General features: G+C 38.1%; 1 protein-coding gene across 2 annotated transcripts in view; it reads right to left on the bottom strand.

Annotated features, from left to right (window-relative positions):
• ACACA (acetyl-CoA carboxylase alpha) overlaps positions 1-21380 on the bottom strand; it is a 250284-nt gene that overhangs the window by 74017 nt on the left and 154887 nt on the right. For both annotated transcript variants that reach the window (XM_036267833.1, XM_036267834.1), the window contains exons 42-45: positions 15199-15468; positions 10837-10934; positions 6020-6140; positions 5061-5171 (exon numbers count right to left, since the gene is read on the bottom strand). In XM_036267833.1, the coding sequence (XP_036123726.1) occupies positions 5061-5171; positions 6020-6140; positions 10837-10934; positions 15199-15468 (600 nt within the window). The remainder of the gene's footprint in view (positions 1-5060; positions 5172-6019; positions 6141-10836; positions 10935-15198; positions 15469-21380) is intronic.

The raw sequence follows: 21380 nt of genomic DNA on the forward strand, positions 1-21380 counted from the left end.
CAGTGGAAATAGGGGCCTGATCTTGCTAAGGGGATCAGATTATGGGATGTTTTGGCCCCCAAAGCAGAAGCTTTCAAATGCTTATCACAGGAAGTCACAAGTCACACCTCCTGAATGAACCTATAACCCATCTATCACAGCCATTGGTGCATGCCTTACTTCCATAAACAGCTACTGTCCAGAGGACAAGCCGTAAACTGCAAATTCTGATTTCTCTGTGTGCAGAGAGAGCTCTCACCAAGTCTGGGGCAATGGAATGAGAACTAGAAGGCTCTGGTCTGCACCAGTGTCCCTTAAAATACTAGTTCCTTCCAGCCTATCTACCACCTGAAATTATGAAATAGGAATGGAGAGGAGGAGTTGTGGGGGAGGGGAAGTAAATTGGAAAGTTACTGCAAATGTCCAGTGGCATCTTGACTTTGAAGTTTATGACTCTACAAATTGTCTCAGCCCCTTAAGGATCTATGTTACCAGTCCCCTAAGCACATAGGTCACTGCCTTTGCCAGGCCAGCAGGACTCCCTTCAAGCAAGATAGTTTGTCACATCCATCAAATCTGCCCTTACCACTCAGTGAGGAATTTTGAGGAACCTGCCACTCATAGACTACAGTTTGTAGAGCTAGGAACCTACCATCTACTACTTTGAGTGACATGGAATAGCAGGCTGTAGAAGTTTTTCTTATTTATTTGTTTATTTTATCCTTACCCGAGGACTTTTTTTTTTTGCATTTATCTTCAGACAGAGTAGGAGGGAGAGAGGGGGAAGAGAGAGAAAGAAACATCGAAGCCAAGCAGAGAAAGACAAATATCACATGATCTCACTTATTTGTGGAATATAATGAACATAATAGTCTAAGGAACAGGGCAGACCCAGAGACGTGGAAGTAGGGTACATACTGACAACCCTCAAAAGAGGGGGTGGGGGAGGGAAGAGATAAACCACAGAACTTATATGCATGTAAGCATAACTGATGGACACGGACAACAAAGCTGGGGACGGGGTGAAGGGGATGGGGAAAAGGGGGGTGGGGGGAATGGGGAGGAGGATGTCAATGGGGAAAAAAAGGAGAAACATCTGTAACAAAAATAAATTTAAAAAAAAAGAAAAGAAACATCAATGTGAGAGTGACACATCGACTGGCTGCCACCCACACGACTCCAACCGGGGCTGGGGATAAACCGCGACCGAGGTATGTGCCCTTAGCGGGAATCAAACCTGGGACTCTCTGGTCCGCAGGCCAACGCTCTAACCTGAGCCAAACCAGCCAGGGTGAAGTTTTCTTATTTATGTCATCACTCATATGACATTTGGACAAAAAGGAAAACGACCAGACTACCTTCTCTTTTCAGGCCTTATGGACATTGAGCAGAAGGGACTGAGCCCATCTTAAATGAAACTTGGGAACATGGAAGTTCACATTCTGATGCTGATCTAGTTTCTGTCAATGGAACGAAGTCACTTTACCTCTTACTGTTTTAGCCTTCACCTGTAAAATGGCCCTGGCACCACTAGCCCACCTAGAAGGTAGCAAGGAGCCAGATGTTCTTGATTTTAAGTTTCCAATAAAGTCACCCAGGCTGCCTCTAATCACCAGCCCACTGCCTTTAGTGTAAATGTCAAATCTGCTTCTGCAACACTCAAGAAAACCCAGATACTGTCTCTTTTCTCAACTTGGTAATATTTTACAAATAACTGCAGGCAACAAAGAGCAAGACAGACAAGAAGAGAGAAAACACAAATACTGAGATCATAAGGCAAAAGGGATAAATATACAAATGTGAGAAGCACTTTGTGGTTTTAGAACAAAAGACACAGTGGCAAAGGATGGTGACCATGAATAAAACGTGTAAGTAAAATCACTGAAAAGTGACTATTCTTACTTTATATTCAGGTTACTACTGTTGGCTACAAAGAAGAAATCCTTTAAAAAGGAAGAGTCTTTGGAAGCACAAGGTAGGAAGGTCTAAACTAATTAAAAACAGGTTGGCTAATGACAGGGTGCAACCACGTGCACAAAGAGATGGAGTATAGCCATAAAAGCTGGACGCATACATACAATGTATTAAGTTGGAAATGTGTATGTCTGCAGCTTCATATCTATTAAAGGAATAAACAATTTACATGTTGCTGCATTACAGGAATATGATATCAACCTTTTTTCTTCAAAATGAACCATATTAAGTCAAATCAGAGATGGGGGTTGGGGAGATGGGGAAGGGTAGAGAAAAGCAGGGAGAAAGAAAGTTTTTAAAAAATCTCTGCCTCAGCAAAAGTTTTCATTAAAATTTTAGACAAATGATCCCTGTGTCCTTCTCCCTTGCTGCCTGGGGCTCCATGCTATTTCTATGCAAATAACAACCTCGTGGTTTATATCTTATTATTTCCACCGGAGCTGCAGCGACATGACCTGAGACGTGTAAGGGATAGGCATGGGGGGTGGGGGGAGTTGGTGAGGGTGGGGGGAGAGAGAGAAAGAGAGAGGGGAAAAGGGAGAGAGAGAGATAGAGTGGGTGTTCACTCAAGTGTGAAAAAATATTGTCGGGAGTAAGCGTCAAGAACAAAAAAAAAATTGCAGGGATAACGTGTTTATTTCAGTCCCCCCACCCCCAATCCCACACCCCCCCCTTTGCAAACCGGCACCTTTTAAAATTCATTGGGCATCAGGCGATCATGCACAATCCATCTGCTTTCACTTTATCATTTGCATTTCATGCCTCCTGGCTTTTGATGTGCTGATACTTTGATGCAGTCAGGAGGCGCGCATTATCATTATTTCAATTTTCAAAGGGGTCAACGGGATCGGCACTTGCACACACAGATTTTTTCCCTACAACCTCTGCGCACCCCCTCCCTTCTTATTCTTCACCCCAATGTTTAACATAAAGAATGAAGACTGTAAAAGGTAGGGGTCAAATGTTTTTAGTCTTAACGCTTGCATATACCACCATATTTCCACTTTACGCAGTTATACACGTACTATGAGCAAAATAGTCAAGGCTTAAGGAGGCTGGTTCTACAGTGTTTCAGACACACACAAAGACTTTTTCACATTTGGATACTCAGGGAGGCACACAGACAGAGAAAGAGAGGAATCTAGAAGCAAGATACAGACACAAAGAGACAGAGAGACCCGCATTCACACAGGAAGAGACACGCAGTTAAGTGACCTGCACACACTCGGAGTATGTGAGACAGAGATTCTTACAGAAAGAAAGGCAAACAGAGATGTAGAAAGTCACTAGTACACACAAAGACAGAACCTGCATAATGAGTCAGAGGAAGCAATCTGAGCATGTAGCTCTCATACAGTTTCTTTTTTCATACCTGATAGGCAAAGGGGCAGATAGGACATTTGTAATGAATTTGCATGAAATCGGGTGTTTTCCAGCAACTCGACTCTATACTTAAGAGGCACTGACATGAAAATAGTGAAGCAGGAGGAGCAGGATTATAACTGATCATTCCCTTCAGCTACAAATGATCATGTCCTTCTGAAAATAAGCACTGTTGGTGAGTTACAGCTGCACCTTCACTTGTCTTTTCTCCTGCAACTAAATTTCTCTTTTAACAAGCAGCACTGGAGGCTAGGGAGATGGTAAATAGAGCATAATGAGTTTGATCAGAACAATTTAACCAGATTTTAAAGATGAAAAAAAAAAAAATCTCCAAAGCTTTCTTAATGGCACAAATGAAATACAATTAGAAAGTTTTTAGGCAAAAAATAAAAAACCATCATAACAACACCCCAACAACAAAACCTTTGCTTTTTGCAATATTCTTTGTGTATAACAGTACCAGGGAGAAAATAAGAAACTCACTGTAACAAGATACATTTCATAAATTAGGTCTTTGTTGAAGTATGGGAACATTATGGAAATACAGGTGTCTTTAAAGTCTATCTTCTCTCCCCAGTGGGAGGCGGCCATTCAATGTTCTCTCCATCGATGTTTCTGTCTATCTCTACCTTTCCCTTCCTGTCTCTCTCAATTCAATAAAGAAAAAATATTTAAGTAAAAAATAAAAAATAAATAAATAAATTCTATCTTCTCAAACAATGATACCATCAATTCTCGTCAACATTCATCATATCTTATCCTAAAAAGGTATGCAAAGAGCAACTTAAAAAAATTTAGGGCACCTTGCAGTTTCTCCCACTGCAATAATCTCCTTCACTAGTGGTGGTTCACAATCTTTACTTCTAGGCTACTCAAAATGGAAGCAGGACATCCAAGTTTACCATTGTCAGCACTGCTCTGCCACTTCTTAGAGAGAAAGACAGAACTACATTGTCCTTTGTATATTCAGATACTTTTAGACAGTTTTCACTCTTATAAGAAGTGACCTCACCTTACCATTTTTATCCCCCTTTGGAGAAACCCCAATGAGCTTGGACTGAAAAGGCACAAGCATTTCTTTCTTTTCTTTTTGGTTAATCCTCACCTGAGGATATTTTCCCACTAATTTTTCTTTTGAAGGGAAGATAAGCAAGCCTCTATGTCATATTCTTTCCCAACAATCCATCCATCCATCCATCCACCCATCTTCCCATTTATTTACCAAGAACTTCCTCTATGTACAAGGGATCATGTTATGTACCCCTTTTTAGAGGTACATTCACAAATTTCTCAAAACACTAAAACTTTATATCCTCAACATGTTCAGAGGATGTTTCAGAGATAGCTCTATGTCTGAAAATAGATCTCACATCGCTTACTCATAGATGAGAATAAGAGAGGAAGGGCATTCGATTAATTCTGTTTATCTAGAAAGATACTAGAACGTAAACTCTTTGGAGCAGGAGTTTTATATGATGTGTTCATGAACATATCCACAGGGCTTAAAACAGTGCCCAACACAAAGTAGATACTCAAAATATTTGTTGAATAAATGAATGAACAGGCAAGCAAGGCAAGGGGTAGGGAAGATGAAAGGAAAGGTGAAAAAATAGACTGAGGAAGGCATGGACTAAATGGCCTCCTCCCAAACAGGATCCTGAATCAAGAATTCACAATAACCTTCAAACAGCTTCACATACTTCTCCAAAACCCTAGAAACTTACTTTGTTGAGGGCCCCAGCTCCTGTCAGAATTAAGTGAGAATTTTCAACCTGGATGGTTCTCTGTCCCAGCCGGACAAGGTAAGCCCCGATTCCAATAGCCCGGCATGTAACCTTAAAAAAAAAATTCTGCATGTCACATATTTATGTCCCCTCTCAAGCTGTAAATACTAAGGCACAGATATGTAAAACCTATATTAACAGAAAAACAAGCAAACAAAACAAATTACTGCTTTTATGAAGTCTGTTTGATTAATAATACAAAAAATAATAATTTCCTGGTCAAGAAAAGAAGGTACAGAACTCATTCAATGATTCAATATTAGACACTTATAAGATTCACAGCCCCTTTACTTCTCCTATATTTTTGCCCATTTCATAGATGCTTGGCATCTATATCAGAGGTATGAACCAAAAGTAGTAAGAGAAGATATTCAAGCTTTTAAAACTCTGGTAGAATATTTAGAAATAAAATAAACTAAAAGCTAAAAGGAGGTACTAGGTTTATCTGGGAAATTCAATTATTTACACTGGCTTATCTTCCCATGATCACAAACAATTAAAATCAAATTGCAGATAGGCAATTTTTAAGAAATGTTCTCATTTTTTATTGAATAGCAGGGACAGGGCAAAAAGAAATCCTAGCTACATAGTACATAGTTGGCTCTTTATTTTTATTTATTTATTTATTTTTTTATCCTCACCCGAGGACATTTTCCCATTTTTTTGTTCAGGTAGAGTGGGAGAGAGAGAGAGAGAAACATCGATGTGAAAGGAACACATCGAGTGGCTGCCACCCGGACGACCGACCAGGGCCGGGGACAAACTGCAACCGAGGTACATGCCCTTAGCGGGAACCAAACCCGGGTCTCTCAGGACCACAGGCCGACGCTCTAACCGCTGAGCCAAACTGGCCAGGGCTAGTTGGCTCTTTAAAAATTTCATTTTTAGGCAAAATTTACCAGGCTAATGGTGATGATCTCATCATAGGCCAATGAGGTTTCTCCAGCAATCATTCCAGAACCTCGAAGGTTCTCTGCTCCAAGTCCCTCTTCCTTCCCAATAATATCAGTTATCTTGTACCTATCAGATACAGCCAAATTATAAAGGTTAAACACAGTAAAGAACAATCTCTTAAAAGAACAATCACCATTAAAAGGCTGCTAAAAGCATAAAAAAGCATACTGGAAGCTTATATATAACACCAGGGCTCTATTGTCTTTATTCATATATCTTTCCTTCTTAGCTTATATTCATATATCTTTCCTTCTTAGCTTAGTGTCTATTTTGTCTAGAGGCAATGTGGTATAAAAGAAAGAGCAACATCTACAATTAAGTAGATAGGTTTAAATACCTGCTCTAATACACACAACAGAGTGATTTTGGGGATAACAATAACTTCTGTAAAATGGGGTAACAGTATCTACCTCTAAGGGTTAAAATGAGAGTTAAACTAAAGCAACAAGGAGAGGGCTTGACACTTAGGTAGCATTCAGATTTCAGATGCCCTCTCTTACTTTCTAGAACAAGTTCTTAAAGGCAAGATCAATGTATATCTCTACAATAAGCAATAGCTGTTAAATCATCAATTTTAGATAAATGTTACATAGGAATAAAAAATTCAGTGGTGTAATGAGAATAATAAGCCCAATTTCTAAAGTAAAAAATCCTCTCTCTTTCTAAAAGAGACGAAGGGGAAGGTCAAAACGGTGCACTCTCATCCCTACTCCTCTGTAAATACCAAGTGTATGTACGAGGGTTCCTGGCTATAGGCCTCTGGAGGGGCAGGTGGAATGTGTGTAGAAGTGAAATGCTAGCCAAGTTGTCCAGAAAGCATCCTGTGGATCCAGTGGGAGCCACTCATCTGTCTTCTTGGCAGGGGATTAGGAGTGATAGCTGATAATGGGAAATGGGAGATGGGGAATGCAACTAATAAAAGAAAGGAAAAATACAAAGTTGGAAGTAGAGATGGGCATATATTATTTATTGTTCCATGTGTACCCAGAAGGCTTGGCACTGGGCATAGTTTCATAAATTGAAATAATAAATAAGTATCCCATAGTGGCTCTTAAACTACTTTTTTTTGCCCCCATATTTCTCTGCTCCCTTCTTTACTTTGAGCCCTCCATCAATTCCTTTTCTTTGCCCTTGCTGTTGGTCTGTGGCTTTGCATCTCTGCTTCCCCATTTCCCTTGCCTTTCTATTTTTAGCCTCTCCCCAAAATTCTCCAATTCTTCCTCCGGCTCTGTATCTAGACTCTAGCTTCTAGAGTTATGTTATAGATAAAGCTTATCTCCCTTAAGAAGTTAATGAGGTACATTAATATGGTGTGTGGGGGAGTGGGGTAAGGGGGGGAGAGTAATGTGTTCTTTTTATAAGGCCCACAAGCCATAAAGTCACAAACACTCCTGGGCCCAGCCAGTCTTCCCTTCAAAGCAGATCTTTTCCCTCCTAAGGACTGCCTATTACTTCACAGGTGTTCCCATCTCCTTCCATTGTATGACATGAAAAAGAGGGAAAATTCCCCACCTTCTGCTTTATGATCTGAATTATCTATCAATGAGGTTACCCTTCTTTAAAGCAGTACCAAATTTTAACATTATTTTTTTTAGAAAAACCTTTGCATAGTATAATACAATTAACAAAACATATTCATATATATATAAAAATAATTTTTGATCCTCACAACAATCCACTGTGATAGGTAATGCCATCTCCATTACTACAGACAAGAGCAATAACAACCAGGATATCTGACTGCTTATTATGTACTCAGTGCTGTGCTAAGGGCTTTAAATATATTCGTTTACTTGACCTTCACCTTACAAATGAGGAAACTAAAGAAAAGAAGGTTAAGAAAAGAAAGCCCTAGCCAGTTAGAGTAACGGCCCGCAGACCAGAGAGGCCTGAGTTCGGTTCCCACTAGGGGCCTGTACCTCGGTTGCAGTCCCAGTTGGGGTCTTGTAGGTGGCAACCAGTTGATGTGTCTCTCTCACATCAATGTTTCTTTCTCTCTCTCTCTCCCGCTCTAATGTTTTTAACAAAAGCAACATACTAACTCAACAGCTTCTGAGATACCAGTAATAAAGAGGAATCCATTCAGAGTAGCACAGAAAATGCAAAATATTTAGGAATAGTCATTTAAAAATTGGTAAAATCCCACCACACCTACATGGTGAACAAGGCATTCTGGGGTGCCACAGTGACTACCAGGGTCACTGAAGGATATTTTACATTTCTGAGAGAAACACTATGATCTGTGATACCTGTCAAATCCCATGTGAACTACTTGCTTTAGGTAGTTCACAACTTAACATTAGATAATACTACATTCCTTTTGACAATGTCCTATCATTGCAAAACTGCTTTTTCTGTTTCTGTGGAAAAAAACAATAAACAAGTTCTGCACAAAACTCAATGCAGAACAAGAAATGAGGGTGGCTCTGTCCAAAGTTGATTCCAAGGTTTGAGATATCATGCAGATGCAAATATCCCATTAGTAAGTAACTGTAATTATTTAAGAATAAAATAAAACATTTTTTCAATTATGTGTATTATATTTTCAAATGATAAGTTGTTAGGAGCATAAATATTTACGAAGTTGTTTGGGTCTAACTAATAAACAGAAATATTAGATATATCTTTTTGTCTAAAGGTGCTATGAAAAAATTACAGTAAAGGGTGCTATGAACCAAGAAAGATTGGTAACTTCTGGCATAAATCATATGAAGAAAACTACAAAACCTTAAAAAATACACTTTTATAAATGAAAGAACATACCATATTTTTTGTTGGGAAGAGTTAATATTATGAAGATGTTAGATCTTCCTAAATTAATTTATAAACCTAATTCAATTTGAATCAAAATCATTATGAAAAGTTTTTATGAATTAAAAAAAATGAGCCTAAATATAAAAAGACAAAAATAGCTAATAATACTTGACGGAAAATTAAGAATGTGATGAAATCCACCCCAATAGAATAGCTAAAATAGTGTGGCATTAGCCTAAGAACAGACAGAACAAAGCACAGAATACAAAGCCTAGTAACTGAGTTAAGATTACTATAAAAGAAGCATAAATTGCTTGGCTGGTGTGGCTCACTGGTTGAGGGTTGACTCATGCACCAAGAGGTTGCCAGTTCAATTCCCAGTCAGGGCACAGGCCCAGGTTGTGGGCCTGATCCCCAGTGGGGGACATGCAGGAGGCAGCCAATCGATGTTCTCTATCATTGATGTTTCTCTCTCTCTCCCTCTCTCTAAACCTCTCAACAAAGAAAAAAATTTTTTTTAAAGAAGCATAAATTATTCAACAGATAATATTCAAGCAATGGATTAACATCCTGGAAAATATCTGCACATAGATTATAAGAATGTTCAATTTCATTGGTAATCAAAAATACTAATTAAAATAACAGTTGTTTTTATCCTATTTTATTAATTGACAATACTTGATGTTGGCAAGGGTGGAGTAAAATTAAAGATGGGAAACAAACAGTATTATAAACTGCTGGTGGGAGTACAGATCTTGGGAAAGCAATCTGAAATCATCAAAAAAAATCTTTAAAATGGACATATTTTTAAACAAGTAATTCCACTTTTAGAAATTAACCCAAAGGGAATAGAGATATTCTTAAAAGTTTATGTAACAGAATGCTCAGCCCAGGGATATTAACAGTAAAATTTTGGAATAGTCTGAATGTTCAAATATGATATATTCATTATGATGAAATACTATAAAGCCATAAAACATATTCTCAAATAATATTTTAAGAATATACAAAAATTTCCCCAAAATAATTTTTAGTGAAAAGAACAAATGAACAAATGTTTTCCTATTACTACCCAATTATTAGGGGAAAAAAGTACATATGAGAAAAAGACAGTAAGAATGTAATATACATTAATGATTGTGTCTCTCAGCAAAATAAACAAACAAAATAGAAACAGACTCATAGATACAGAAATCAGACTGATGGTTGCCAGAGGAGAGGGGGATTGAGGGGCTGGGTGGAAAAGGTGAAGAGATTAGGAACTACAAACTGGTAGTCACAAAATAATCATGAGGATGTAAAGTACAGCATAGAGAATATAGTCAATAATATTGTAGTAATGATGCCAGGTGGGTACTTAAAATTTCGGGGGGGTGGAGACCACTTTATAAAATATATGATTTAGTTAACTACTCTGCTGTACACCCAAAATTAATACAAAATAATATTTAATGTAAACTGTAATAGAAAAATAAAATAGTGTCTCTAGGTAGGATTGTAGCTAATTTTTATTTTTTATTAATAACTGTTTACATGTTCTGACTTTTTTTTTTTAAATCCTCACCCGAGGATATATATTTTGTTTGCATTTATCTTCAGATAGAGTGGGAGGGAGAAAGAAAGGAAGAGAGAGAGAGAGAAACATTGATGTGAGAGAGAGACATCAAGTAGCTGCCACCCACACAACCCCAACAGGGACAAACTGCAACCGAGGTACATGCCCTTAGTGGGAACCAAACCCAAGACTCTGGTCCGCAGGCCAATGCTCTAACTGCTGAGCCAAACTGGCCAGAGTCATGTTCTGACTTTTATAAAACGAATATTATAAATATAATTAAGGTCTTCAGCTAAGTGGTAGAGCTCAGATACAAACCTAAGACCTCTAGAGATATAACAAGCAATCTTCATTGCTCTTCAAGGTCATGATCAGCAGGACAGTGAGGAAAAAATAATCATATTATCCTTCCTTTAGTCCATGGCCAAATTATTCTGATACATATATACCTACCTGGATTCTCCTTCGTCCTCCACATGTTCACAATGGACAGAGTTAAGCGCACTTACTCTCTTATAATCTTGAGGGGTCAGATATAAATATTTGTATCCCTGTGAAGCACAAATAGTTTTAACTCATTATCTGCCATCGTCACATAACTAGAAGACACAATAAAGTATGCATAATGCAGCTTGTTCCAAAGCTGGCTTTAAATTGCCACATCACTTCTTAGAGTTACTGTCTAATAGAATACTAGCATAGACACTTCTCCTTTAAAAGATGGAAGTGCCTGCTTCTCCAATCACTGACAATCTGTCCTTGAAACAAGATGTCTTGTAGCTGCAATGCCAAGTATATTCCATTTATTTCATTTTTACCAGGATTAAAGGGTAATTTTCTGTTCTTTAGTGACACCTCTAATAAAGATATCAACACAAAATTATAGAATTCTGTTTCACTTTCTCAAATCCATAGTGTCATAAAAATATAGATGGTATGGGATAACTGAAAGGATCACAATAATAGGATATTCAATATTAAAATCAGAGGTCTATGTAGTGCTTATAATCTGTGACCACTGTCAAGTCTTTTGCTTTTTTAAAATAAATTTTAATTCATATTTACATTTTAAAAATTATACTAACATTTCATAATCGTGTATTTTTATACACACAAATATATACTCACGTATGAAGTAGAGTTATGTAAGTGTGTTTAACTAAAGTGAATTAGTCACTCAGCCAAAAAAAAAAAGTAAACAGAGAAAAACATTTTAAATACTCTGAGAAATTATGCCCACCATTTAACTCAATGAACTATATGATATATTTAGGCGGACACAGTGAGCGTAATACAGAAGAGACACGAAGCTGCCACTGGGTTTTTATTTTGCATGACCTATGACGAGAACACTTTGTAGCATTGAGTGTCATTAGTATGTCAGTCAGCACATATTTACTGAGTGCCTATTATGTGCAAGGTACTGTTCTAGGCACTGGAAAAACAAGAACAAAACAGATAAAAACCTCTGACCTTATTAACTTATCTTCCAGTGAGAGACATATACAAAATAAGTAAGACATAGAATGTTAATGGGAATAATGTTTAAGAAAAAAATAAAATAGAGAATTGCCAACGCAGGCTTCATTGAAAGTATGATTTGGGCAAAGACCTGAGGAACTGAGGAAATGAGACATGAGGATATTGGGGGAGGAAAGGGAAACATTCTAAGCAGAAGGAACCACAAATACAAAAGTGCTGAGGCAGGTTCAAGGTAGAGCCAGAGCATGCATGAAATGAGGTGTGCTACAACAAGAAATGAGGTCAGAGTGGTATTGGAAGGCCAATCTATGTGGGGCCTTACAGGTAACTAGACAGCTTTAGGTGTTTATGTGTGTGAGCTAGGAAGACACTAAAGGGTTTTAATCAGAAGAAAGTTTTGAGCCATGATCTGATTTATATTTTAATTGGATCACTCTACTTTCTGTTTAGAATAGACTTTGGGTAGGGGTAGGGCAAGGCCAGAAGCAGAAAGGTCATTTAGGGAACTATTGTAATAATGCAGGTAAGAGATGACAATGACTTGGACTACCATGTAGCAGTGAAAATGGTTGAATTCTGGATATATTTTGAAGGTCAGGATATAAAAATTATTTCCTGACAGAGTGAATGTGGGATATGAGAGAAAGAGAGACATCAAGGATTAACTCCAAGTTCTTTTACTTAAATGGAAGAACAGAGGTACCATTTATTAAGATAGAGAAATGTGGGGAGAATAAATTTATGGAAGAAGATTAAAAGCTACATTTAGGCAGACGTGTAGATAGAGATGTTGAATATGGATATATGAATCTAAAGATCAGGTGTAGACCATAAATTTTTGAAGTTTACCAGTTTATAGGTGGAATTTAAAGCTTTAAGACTGGATAAGATCACTAAGGGAAGGCAAACACAGAAAAGAGAAGAGGTCCAGGAACCATACCCTGAAACACATTCTTTCTAACCCCTCTTCTATATAGGCTATCCTGCCAAAGCACAGGTGAGACGGCATTGGGCCCTGGGGGGTTGAGACTGTGCAATTCACTTGGTCCTACACCAGTCTCTGTGGCCCTGACATTTGTCTCTATTCATACTTTTTGTGGTAATTTTAAAAAATGAGATAAAATTCACATAACATAAAATTGGCCATTTTAAAGTGTACAATCAGTAGTTTTTAGTGTGTTTAGATGTTGTGCAACCATCACCACAATGTAAATCAAGGACATTTCATCACCCCAGAAAGAAACCCTGTACCTATTAGTGGTCACCAACAATTTGACTGCATTTTAAAAATGAATTTTACTGAAGTATATAATACATGCAATACAATTAATCAGTTTTAAGTGTTGTAGTTTGGTGAGTTCTGACAAATGTATATACATGTTTAATTACCACCATAATCAAAATACAGACTATTTCTATCACCCCCTGAAACTCTCTTACAATAAAGATGTGAAGGACAGCAAAGGAAACCAAAAGTGCAGCTAGGTGGGTAAAAAGGAGACTCTGGTGTCCTGGAAGCCAAGAAAAGAAAGTATTTCAAGAATGAAAGAGTGACCAACAGTGTCAAATGATGCTGAGAAACCAACTAATTAAGATGAAGACTAAGATTTACAATAAATGTAACAATATGGAATCAATGGTGACTTTGACAAAAGCAGCTACAGTGGAATGGTGAGGGTGCAAGCTTATCTGGAGATATCAAGAAAAGACAACTCTTTTAAGAAGTTTTGCTGTAAAGGGAAGGAAAAAATAGGGTAGGGCTAGTAACGGAAGGGGTAAGTATGCTAAACGAATAGACCCAGTGGAGAGGAGAAAAGTAATGGTACAAGAAGGAGCGGGGAGAAGTGTTAGTCTACATTTTTAAGTTAGCAAGAAGAGAAAGGATCAAGTGAACAAAAGGAGGTATTGGCCTTAGGTAGAAGGAGGGACCATTCACCCAAACTACAGGAGAGACAGTGGAGAATAAGGGCACAGATGCATATATGTGGCAGCTCATGGAAGCTGTTTCCTAATTGTTTCTGTTTTCTCAGTAAATTGGACAGCAAAGTCATCAGCTAAGAGTGAGGATGGAAGAAGAGGGGGTTAGAGATTTGAGGAGGGAGAAGAAGATGCAAAACTGTCATTCAAAAGGTTGTTAAGCTTAAATTTAAAATAAGACCAGGCAATAGCACTTTGTATTTTTCTCTATCAATGTTCAACTATATAGGCTCAGGTATGGGAATAGCTGGAGACAATTGCATTTAAACAAGGTTTTTGTAAAGGCACAGAGTAATCAGAATAGATAGAGAAGCAAAAAAAGTTGAGGGTGTAGGAAAGGTGGTAACTATAATATGATTATAATGATTAACCTATGATTGACCTTGGAATTTAAGCTGGATAGAAATAAAATGAGGATGTAAGGAAGGAGTGAATAACAGAAGAAAAGTAGTAGGATCAACAGTTGTAGGTCCTGTTGGGTTCAAAGGATTGCTGGACTTGAAGTACTGAAGAGAGTGAGCTGCAAAGACAGTGTGGAGTAGTGGCAAAGAAAGGGATGCTTGAAATTGAGATTATGGGGAATGCGACTGAGGTAGGGTGGAGGATAGTAAGAGGGTAGATTATGGGATAGATCATCTATGTGGATATAATAATCACAAAGAATTACAACAGGACTAGTAGTATTGCAGAGAGTAACAATGTTCCAGCAACTAAAAGATGCAAGGAATGAGAGGGAGTGGCTAAACATTGGGGAACACTATAATAAGGAGCAGGAGTAAGTAATACAGCACAGTCTGATGACATGGGATTCAAAGATAGAGGTTTTCAGGGAGAAGGGGGGAGAAAGCACCTGGAATAGCAATGAGGCACAAGGAAGACACTCTTCCCCTCCAGGCTCAGCAATAGAAGAAAAAAGAGAGAAATCAGTCACTTCTTACGAGGGCAATAGGGGAAGCAGTGTCTTTAAAGGATAGGCAAGTTTCAAATAGAATAATAAGGCTGAAGAACAGCCAGGGAAGAAGCTCAGAATATAAGGAATATTGCTGACAACTGACCATAAGTCCCAGAAGCCACAGTGAAATAGTTTAAAGATATAAATTTTTGGCTTAGCATGTCTCATGCTAGAGGTATACCTCCTATTTCACCTAGTGTTCAACCAAAAAAATCAGCAATCTATCTTCAGAGATGGAGAAAAAACCAGGTGAACATATTGAGAGACAATTTGTTTCCAACATGGTTCACCCTAAATACTGACTTTTGAACTTAAACCTCTACCCTCCCCGACCTCTACACATGTACACACACACATGCATAACCATACAGTGTCATGAAGCATTATTTTTTCTTAGTCTGTACCTTGTAAGGATCCTCAGGATCTACCCAGGCCACATGAAACATATGACGAATTTCCTCTGCCAGTCCAATTCTTGCTCCACTGTTGGCTGCCACATAGATGCGTGGGATACCCTCTGACCTCGCAAGTTCAGAAGCTCTGAGAAACAGCAAATCCTCCTGGGGCCCAAAGGACCCAATTCGGTATGTGATGTCATTGCCAATAACAATGATATCTCGGCCTTCTGGATATTCAGGACTTTTAAGGGTCATTTTCCAAGCTACCATGCCAATCTGTAAAATCATAAACAAACAAATAAATACAAGCTCCTTACATGCATTTTTTTTTCCAGACACAACCTTCATGTAAAGATATGCATATGTACCCAGTCAGTGTGGTTCAGTGGTTGAGTGTCGACTCATGGACCAAGAGGTCACTGGTTCGATTCCCAGTGAGGGCACATGCCTGGGTTTCAGGCTCAATCCCTGGTAGGGGGTGTCCAAGAGGCAGCCAATCGATGTTTCTTTCTCTCTCATCAATGTTTCTGTCACTCTCTCCTCTCTCTTCTTCTCTCTCTCTTAAAAAAAAAAAATCAATAAAACCATTGGAAAAAAAAAAGTTTTGCATATGCATTGCTAAAGAGCCAAGCTCCCTTTGGGAAACTAGAACATTCTAGCATGCTTTTTTAGATTATGTTGAGAATAGCTGGTTTCCTATGTATTTCAGTTATCTCAATTCCATCTTTGGTCCTGCTCAAAGATGAAAAATACCAAAGCCTAAATGTACTCAGAGTACCTGTAGAAGAATGCCATGGCACTGGGAATTAAATCCAGAACTCCTAAACTTACTGCACTATCTACTAAGACAGTAGTTCAAATTTTTTGAGATTCTTTCCAAGAAACCTTTAACATATAAAAGAAGGGCAGGAAGAGGATCACCTCTCAGGGACTGTATAACTTTTGTGATTCTGCATCCATCCTTTTACTGTCCTCTAGCATTTGATAGGAATAATAGCAATGTTCTTGACTGGCTTGCTTCAGGTATCTTCCATTTCTGCAAGAATCTACTATAGTTCAACATCGCATCCTTGTGAGCATCTCATCACTTTCTCCCAGAACCGGAAACCAAATGATGCAAGGAACTAATCTCTTCTGCACTATGATATATGTAAATCTCTGCTCTCTGTTCAGCAACATCTAACCAGCCACACAAATAAATGATACTGACTTAAAAGTCAGGGGTGACATGTCTCATCCCAAACCCTCATAGCCCTCTCCTCTTTTAATCTCCTTCTACATGAAAACCAGTCAATCCTACTACTTGTTTATTCACTAGTTCCATTTCTTTTCTTTTTACTCACTCTCCAGTTACAACTGCAGTTTTTCATGTCTGCCTGTCTGTCTCTCTATAACTGGATAAGTAATGTTTTCCATTCTTCCCCCACCACCTCCATATCTTTCTGTCTTCCCTCCCTTCTCACCCCCAGAACTCACCCCCAAACACCAAGCCCACCAGATGAACATTCCTGGTCCTGCCTAATGGAGCCCAGCCACATCTACAGCCTTAGTCCCTCATCCCCAGGCTGCTGCATATCACCTCATTGGGGAGGCGGCCATCAAGAAGGGCCATTAACAGATGTAAATAGCAGCATCCCTGGAAAGCCACATGTATCACCCAGACTCAACAGGGCCAGTGATCATAAGCTCTGAGTACACATTCCTCAATCCAATAGCACATCCACTATAATCACGCTGGTTGAAGCTATTTGTGATTCCTAGCATCAAGAAATATATGTATGAAGCACCCACAGATAAATACAAGCTATTTAATATATTATACCATTGACAAAATACAATCAAAATGGACATAATACACAGAAAAAATCCAATCACTTTCTGAGATCAGATATTACTCTATCTGCTCATTAAAGATAGAGAAAAGAAGGCGAAATAAATCATTCAAAAAGACAGCCCAGAGAAAACTCCAAATATCAGAATAATTTTTGTCATGGTTTTAAGAAACTGGTTAATATAATGCCTGCGTGGGGAGAAATATTTTACCCGCCTTCTCACGTATCCCTCTAATCCAACATCTCTTTTGTTTCTTAGGAAGGAAAAGACATTTCCTCTAAATGCATTTGTAGTTAGGAAGATCGAGTTTTACACCAAATTTTGTGATATATTAACCGTAGCCACCTAGGCCAGAAGCAGCTTAGATGCAAGCTCTGAAGAATTTACTTCAACATTTGCATGCTAATGCAAACATTGTGTCTATGTGACACTGGACAGGCAAATAATACTCTTATCTTTTGTTATTACCTGGGGACTCTGTGTCACTTGGGCAGTCATTATACTTGGCAATACTGACTTCTAATTAGGTGTCAACACAGCAGCACCAAGAACTCACTACTCTTTATCAATGTTCTTTCCAAAGTTAATTCCTCATCGATCACCCCTCCTCCCTAAAAATGTACCATTATAAAATGGAGTGCTGTTCCAGTCTTAGTGAGATTCCTTATTGGAAGAGATTAAGTTCTGAGTAGGCATACTAGATAAACACTTAAGAAAGCATCTATTGCTCAATTTACATTAAAATTTAGATATTATTGCAAATCAAATGATAGGAAGTATAATGGTGAACATGGGCTTTGAAGTCAAACAAACTTGCATCCACACCCAGGCCCTCTGGTTTTTAACTGTGTGACTTGTGAAAATCACTTTACTGCACTTCAGTGTCCCCATATACAAAGTTAACAATACCTATGGGTTTGATGTGCAAACTAGTAGAAGTAGCAATCTGTTATATTAACTTCAACACACAAAATTTGTTCCTTTCTCTCTTCTAAACCTATCTAAATCTTCTTATTCAAAAAAGGTTCATTCAAATTCCATTTCCTCAGTAAAGCTTCCCCTAGACTAAAATGACTCCTTTCTTCTCTGATCTCCTACTAAGACCTTCATGTAGAGAATTTATTTGATAATTAATCATATATTGCCTAGAACCACTTTTTGCTTGAACTATTATATCATCTCCTCCAGTGCCTAGCAGGATCCCTACATGTAATATGGGAGTGAAAAATATTTGCTTCTTCCATAGTCATTTCATTTTTAAAATGATACTTGGAAAACAATCAATACCAAGGGCTTAGAACATTGTCCATGACTTATAGGGATTAAATAATAACAGTCCTAAACACTAGTCAACTATTTTTTTAAATATCAAGAATAGTTACCATTAATTGAACTTCTTTTTTTTTTATCCTCACCCGAGGACATTTTTCTATTTTCTGTTCAGATAGAGTGGGAGGGAGAGAGAGGAAGAGAGGGAGAGAGAGAAACATCGACGTGAAAGGGACACATCGAGCGGCTGCCACCCACACGACCAACCAGGGCCGGGGACAAACTGCAACCAAGGTACATGCCCTTAGCGGGAACCGAACCCGGGTCTCTCTGGACCGCAGGTCGATGCTCTAACCGCTGAGCCAAACCGGCCAGGGCTAATTGAACTTCTATTACATGTTGTACTATACTAAATGTTGACAAATACTGATAGTTAAAAGTTTAAGCTGGGTGTGTCAGCCTATCTTGGTTCAAATTTCAGCTTTATACTAGCTGTATAATATTGGACCAATCACTTAACTTTGTATAGTCTCAATTTTTTCAATTATAAAATGGAGATAACATTATCTTTCTGGAGGGATTGTTGCAAAGAACACCACATTAAATTAGTACAGAGAGTGGCTTAAATAATAGCTATTATTATTATTAATTCCAAAGCAGCTGTTATTATTGCCATGAGAAAACTAAGGCACAGAAAAATTAACTTGTCCTTACAGCTAGTGTGAATTGTTTATTTTATTTTATTATTTTTAATTTTTTGGTACGTGTCCCTAGCAGGAACCGAACTCAGGACTCTCTGGTCTGCAGGCCAACGCTCCAACTGCTGAGCCAAACCGGCCAGGGCTGAATTGTTTATGTAAAAAAATAAGGTTTGCGCCCAGCCAGTGTGGCTCAGTGGTTGAGCATCGATCCATGCACCAAGAGGTCATAAGTTCGATTCCCGGTCAGGGCACATGCCCAGGTTGTGGGCCTGATCCCCAGTGGGGGCATGCAGTAGGCAGTTGATGCTCTCTCTCATTGATGTTTCTCTCTCTCTCTCCCTCTCCCTTCCTCTCTCTCTCTAATATCAATAAAGAAAAAATATAAAAATAAAAAATAAGGTTTGCGTAATACTTTAAACAATACAATAAATAAATAAATAAATAAATAAAAATAAAATTGTGGTGTTTGAAAAGGGTTATATGATTTGAGATTTTATTAAAATTTAAAGACAGTCTAAGATTTTCTTAAACTCAACAAGGATGCAAACATTATTTTCTCTTTCTCCTCCTAGGTCTATCTAGTGAGGGGCTGTCCTTCTTTTCAGGTTTGCTTTCAACTTTATTTGTCCCTTGTCTATTCCCTATGCAAAGCTGATGTATCTAAATTTTTGACCCTCTGAGTAAAGAATCATGTGTCCGTGCATTTTATATATTTAATCATCATAGCTAAGATAAAGATTCTGTGGAATCTTAGTGATAACTTGCCATTTTTAAATGTTGACCTGACTTTGATGTTTTAACATTATACATACCAAATTTTTTTGTCTGTGAGTAAAAGCTGCACATATCCTTGTGTACCCACTATCAATAAACTGAGGACTAAATAAAAATAAATAAAAAATAAGATTTGCATAATTTCATTTTCTAGAGAAATTTAAGAAGTATGTTCCACAGCCCTGGCCAGTTTGGCTCAGCGGTTAGAGCGTCCGCCTGCGGTCCGGAGAGACCCGGGTTCGGTTCCCGCTAAGGGCATGTACTTCGGTTGCAGTTTGTCCCCGGCCCTGGTTGGTCGTGCGGGTGGCAGCCACTCGATGTGTCCCTTCACGTCGATGTTTCTCTCTCTCTCTCCCTTACTCTCTCTCCCTCCCACTCTATCTGTACAAAAAATGGAAAAATATCCTCGGGTGAGGATAAAAAAAAAAAAAAAAAAAAAAAAAAAAAGAAGTATGTTCCACAGATTAGTGTTATGCACTTAGCTGAAACACTATGAAAGATAAATAACAATTATAACACACATAAATGTCATTGACCCCTACATGCAAAATATGATTTCCTGGAACAAAAAAGAACATTAGTAGAAAAAACTGGTAAAATCCAAAACAAAGTCTGTATTTTATTTATTAGTATTGTACCAATGTTAATTTCTTAGTTTTAATAGTTATACTATGGTTATATAAAATGTTAACATTAGGAGACAACTGGTTGAAGAGATGCAGGAATTCTTTGTGCTATCTTTGTAACTTTTTTGCAAATCAAAATATTTTAAGCCCTGGCAGGTTTGGCTCAGCCGTTGGAGCATTGGCCTGCGGTTCTGAGAGACCTGGGTTCGGTTCCTGCTAGGGGCATGTGCCTTGGTGGCAGTTTGTCCCTGGCCCTGGTTGGGTTGTTCAGGTGGCAGCCACTCAATGTGTCCCTTTCACGTCGATGTTTCTATCTCTCTCTCCCACTCTATCTGAACAAAAAATGGAAAAATGTCCTCAGGTAAGGATAAAATATATATATTTTAAGAGAAAAAGTTAAAATAATAAATGCCGTGGTAAAAACTTTTTTGAAGGGAAGAAAATTGGCTAGCAAGGGCATTGCTAGTGTTCTGGTCAGCCTTATAAAATGATGGTTATAAAGACTTAAATAGTATTTAAAAATACCTACAATGTAATACTAAATGTGAAGAAGTGGTATAACAAAATTGCATGTATACTATAATAACAAAATAGTGTGGTGGTTAAGGGCACAGACTCAGAACCCTATTTGGAGACTATAAACCTAACAGAATCTGACTCTGAGAGAACAGAGATTCAGTCAGTTTTCTAGCCACATAACCTTAGGTAAGTTACTAATCTCTGTGCACCTCAGTTTCCTCATCAGTAAAATGGGGTAATAACCTACTCTTTTAAGTTTGTGAGGATTAAATACATGGTAAATCTTAGAACAGTACCTGGCACATAGTAAGTGCATGATAAGTATTACAACACTCTAACTAAAAGCATGTTAGGGGAAAAAAATAGAAATAAAGAACATAGCAAAATGAGATGATAGTTATTTTATGATGACAGGATTGTGTGTTTTTTCCCGTTATACAAATTTTATTTAATATGTTTGTATTGT

Source organism: Molossus molossus, unplaced genomic scaffold (assembly GCF_014108415.1).
Source record: "Molossus molossus isolate mMolMol1 unplaced genomic scaffold, mMolMol1.p scaffold_m16_p_19, whole genome shotgun sequence".
NCBI lineage: Eukaryota > Metazoa > Chordata > Mammalia > Chiroptera > Molossidae > Molossus > Molossus molossus.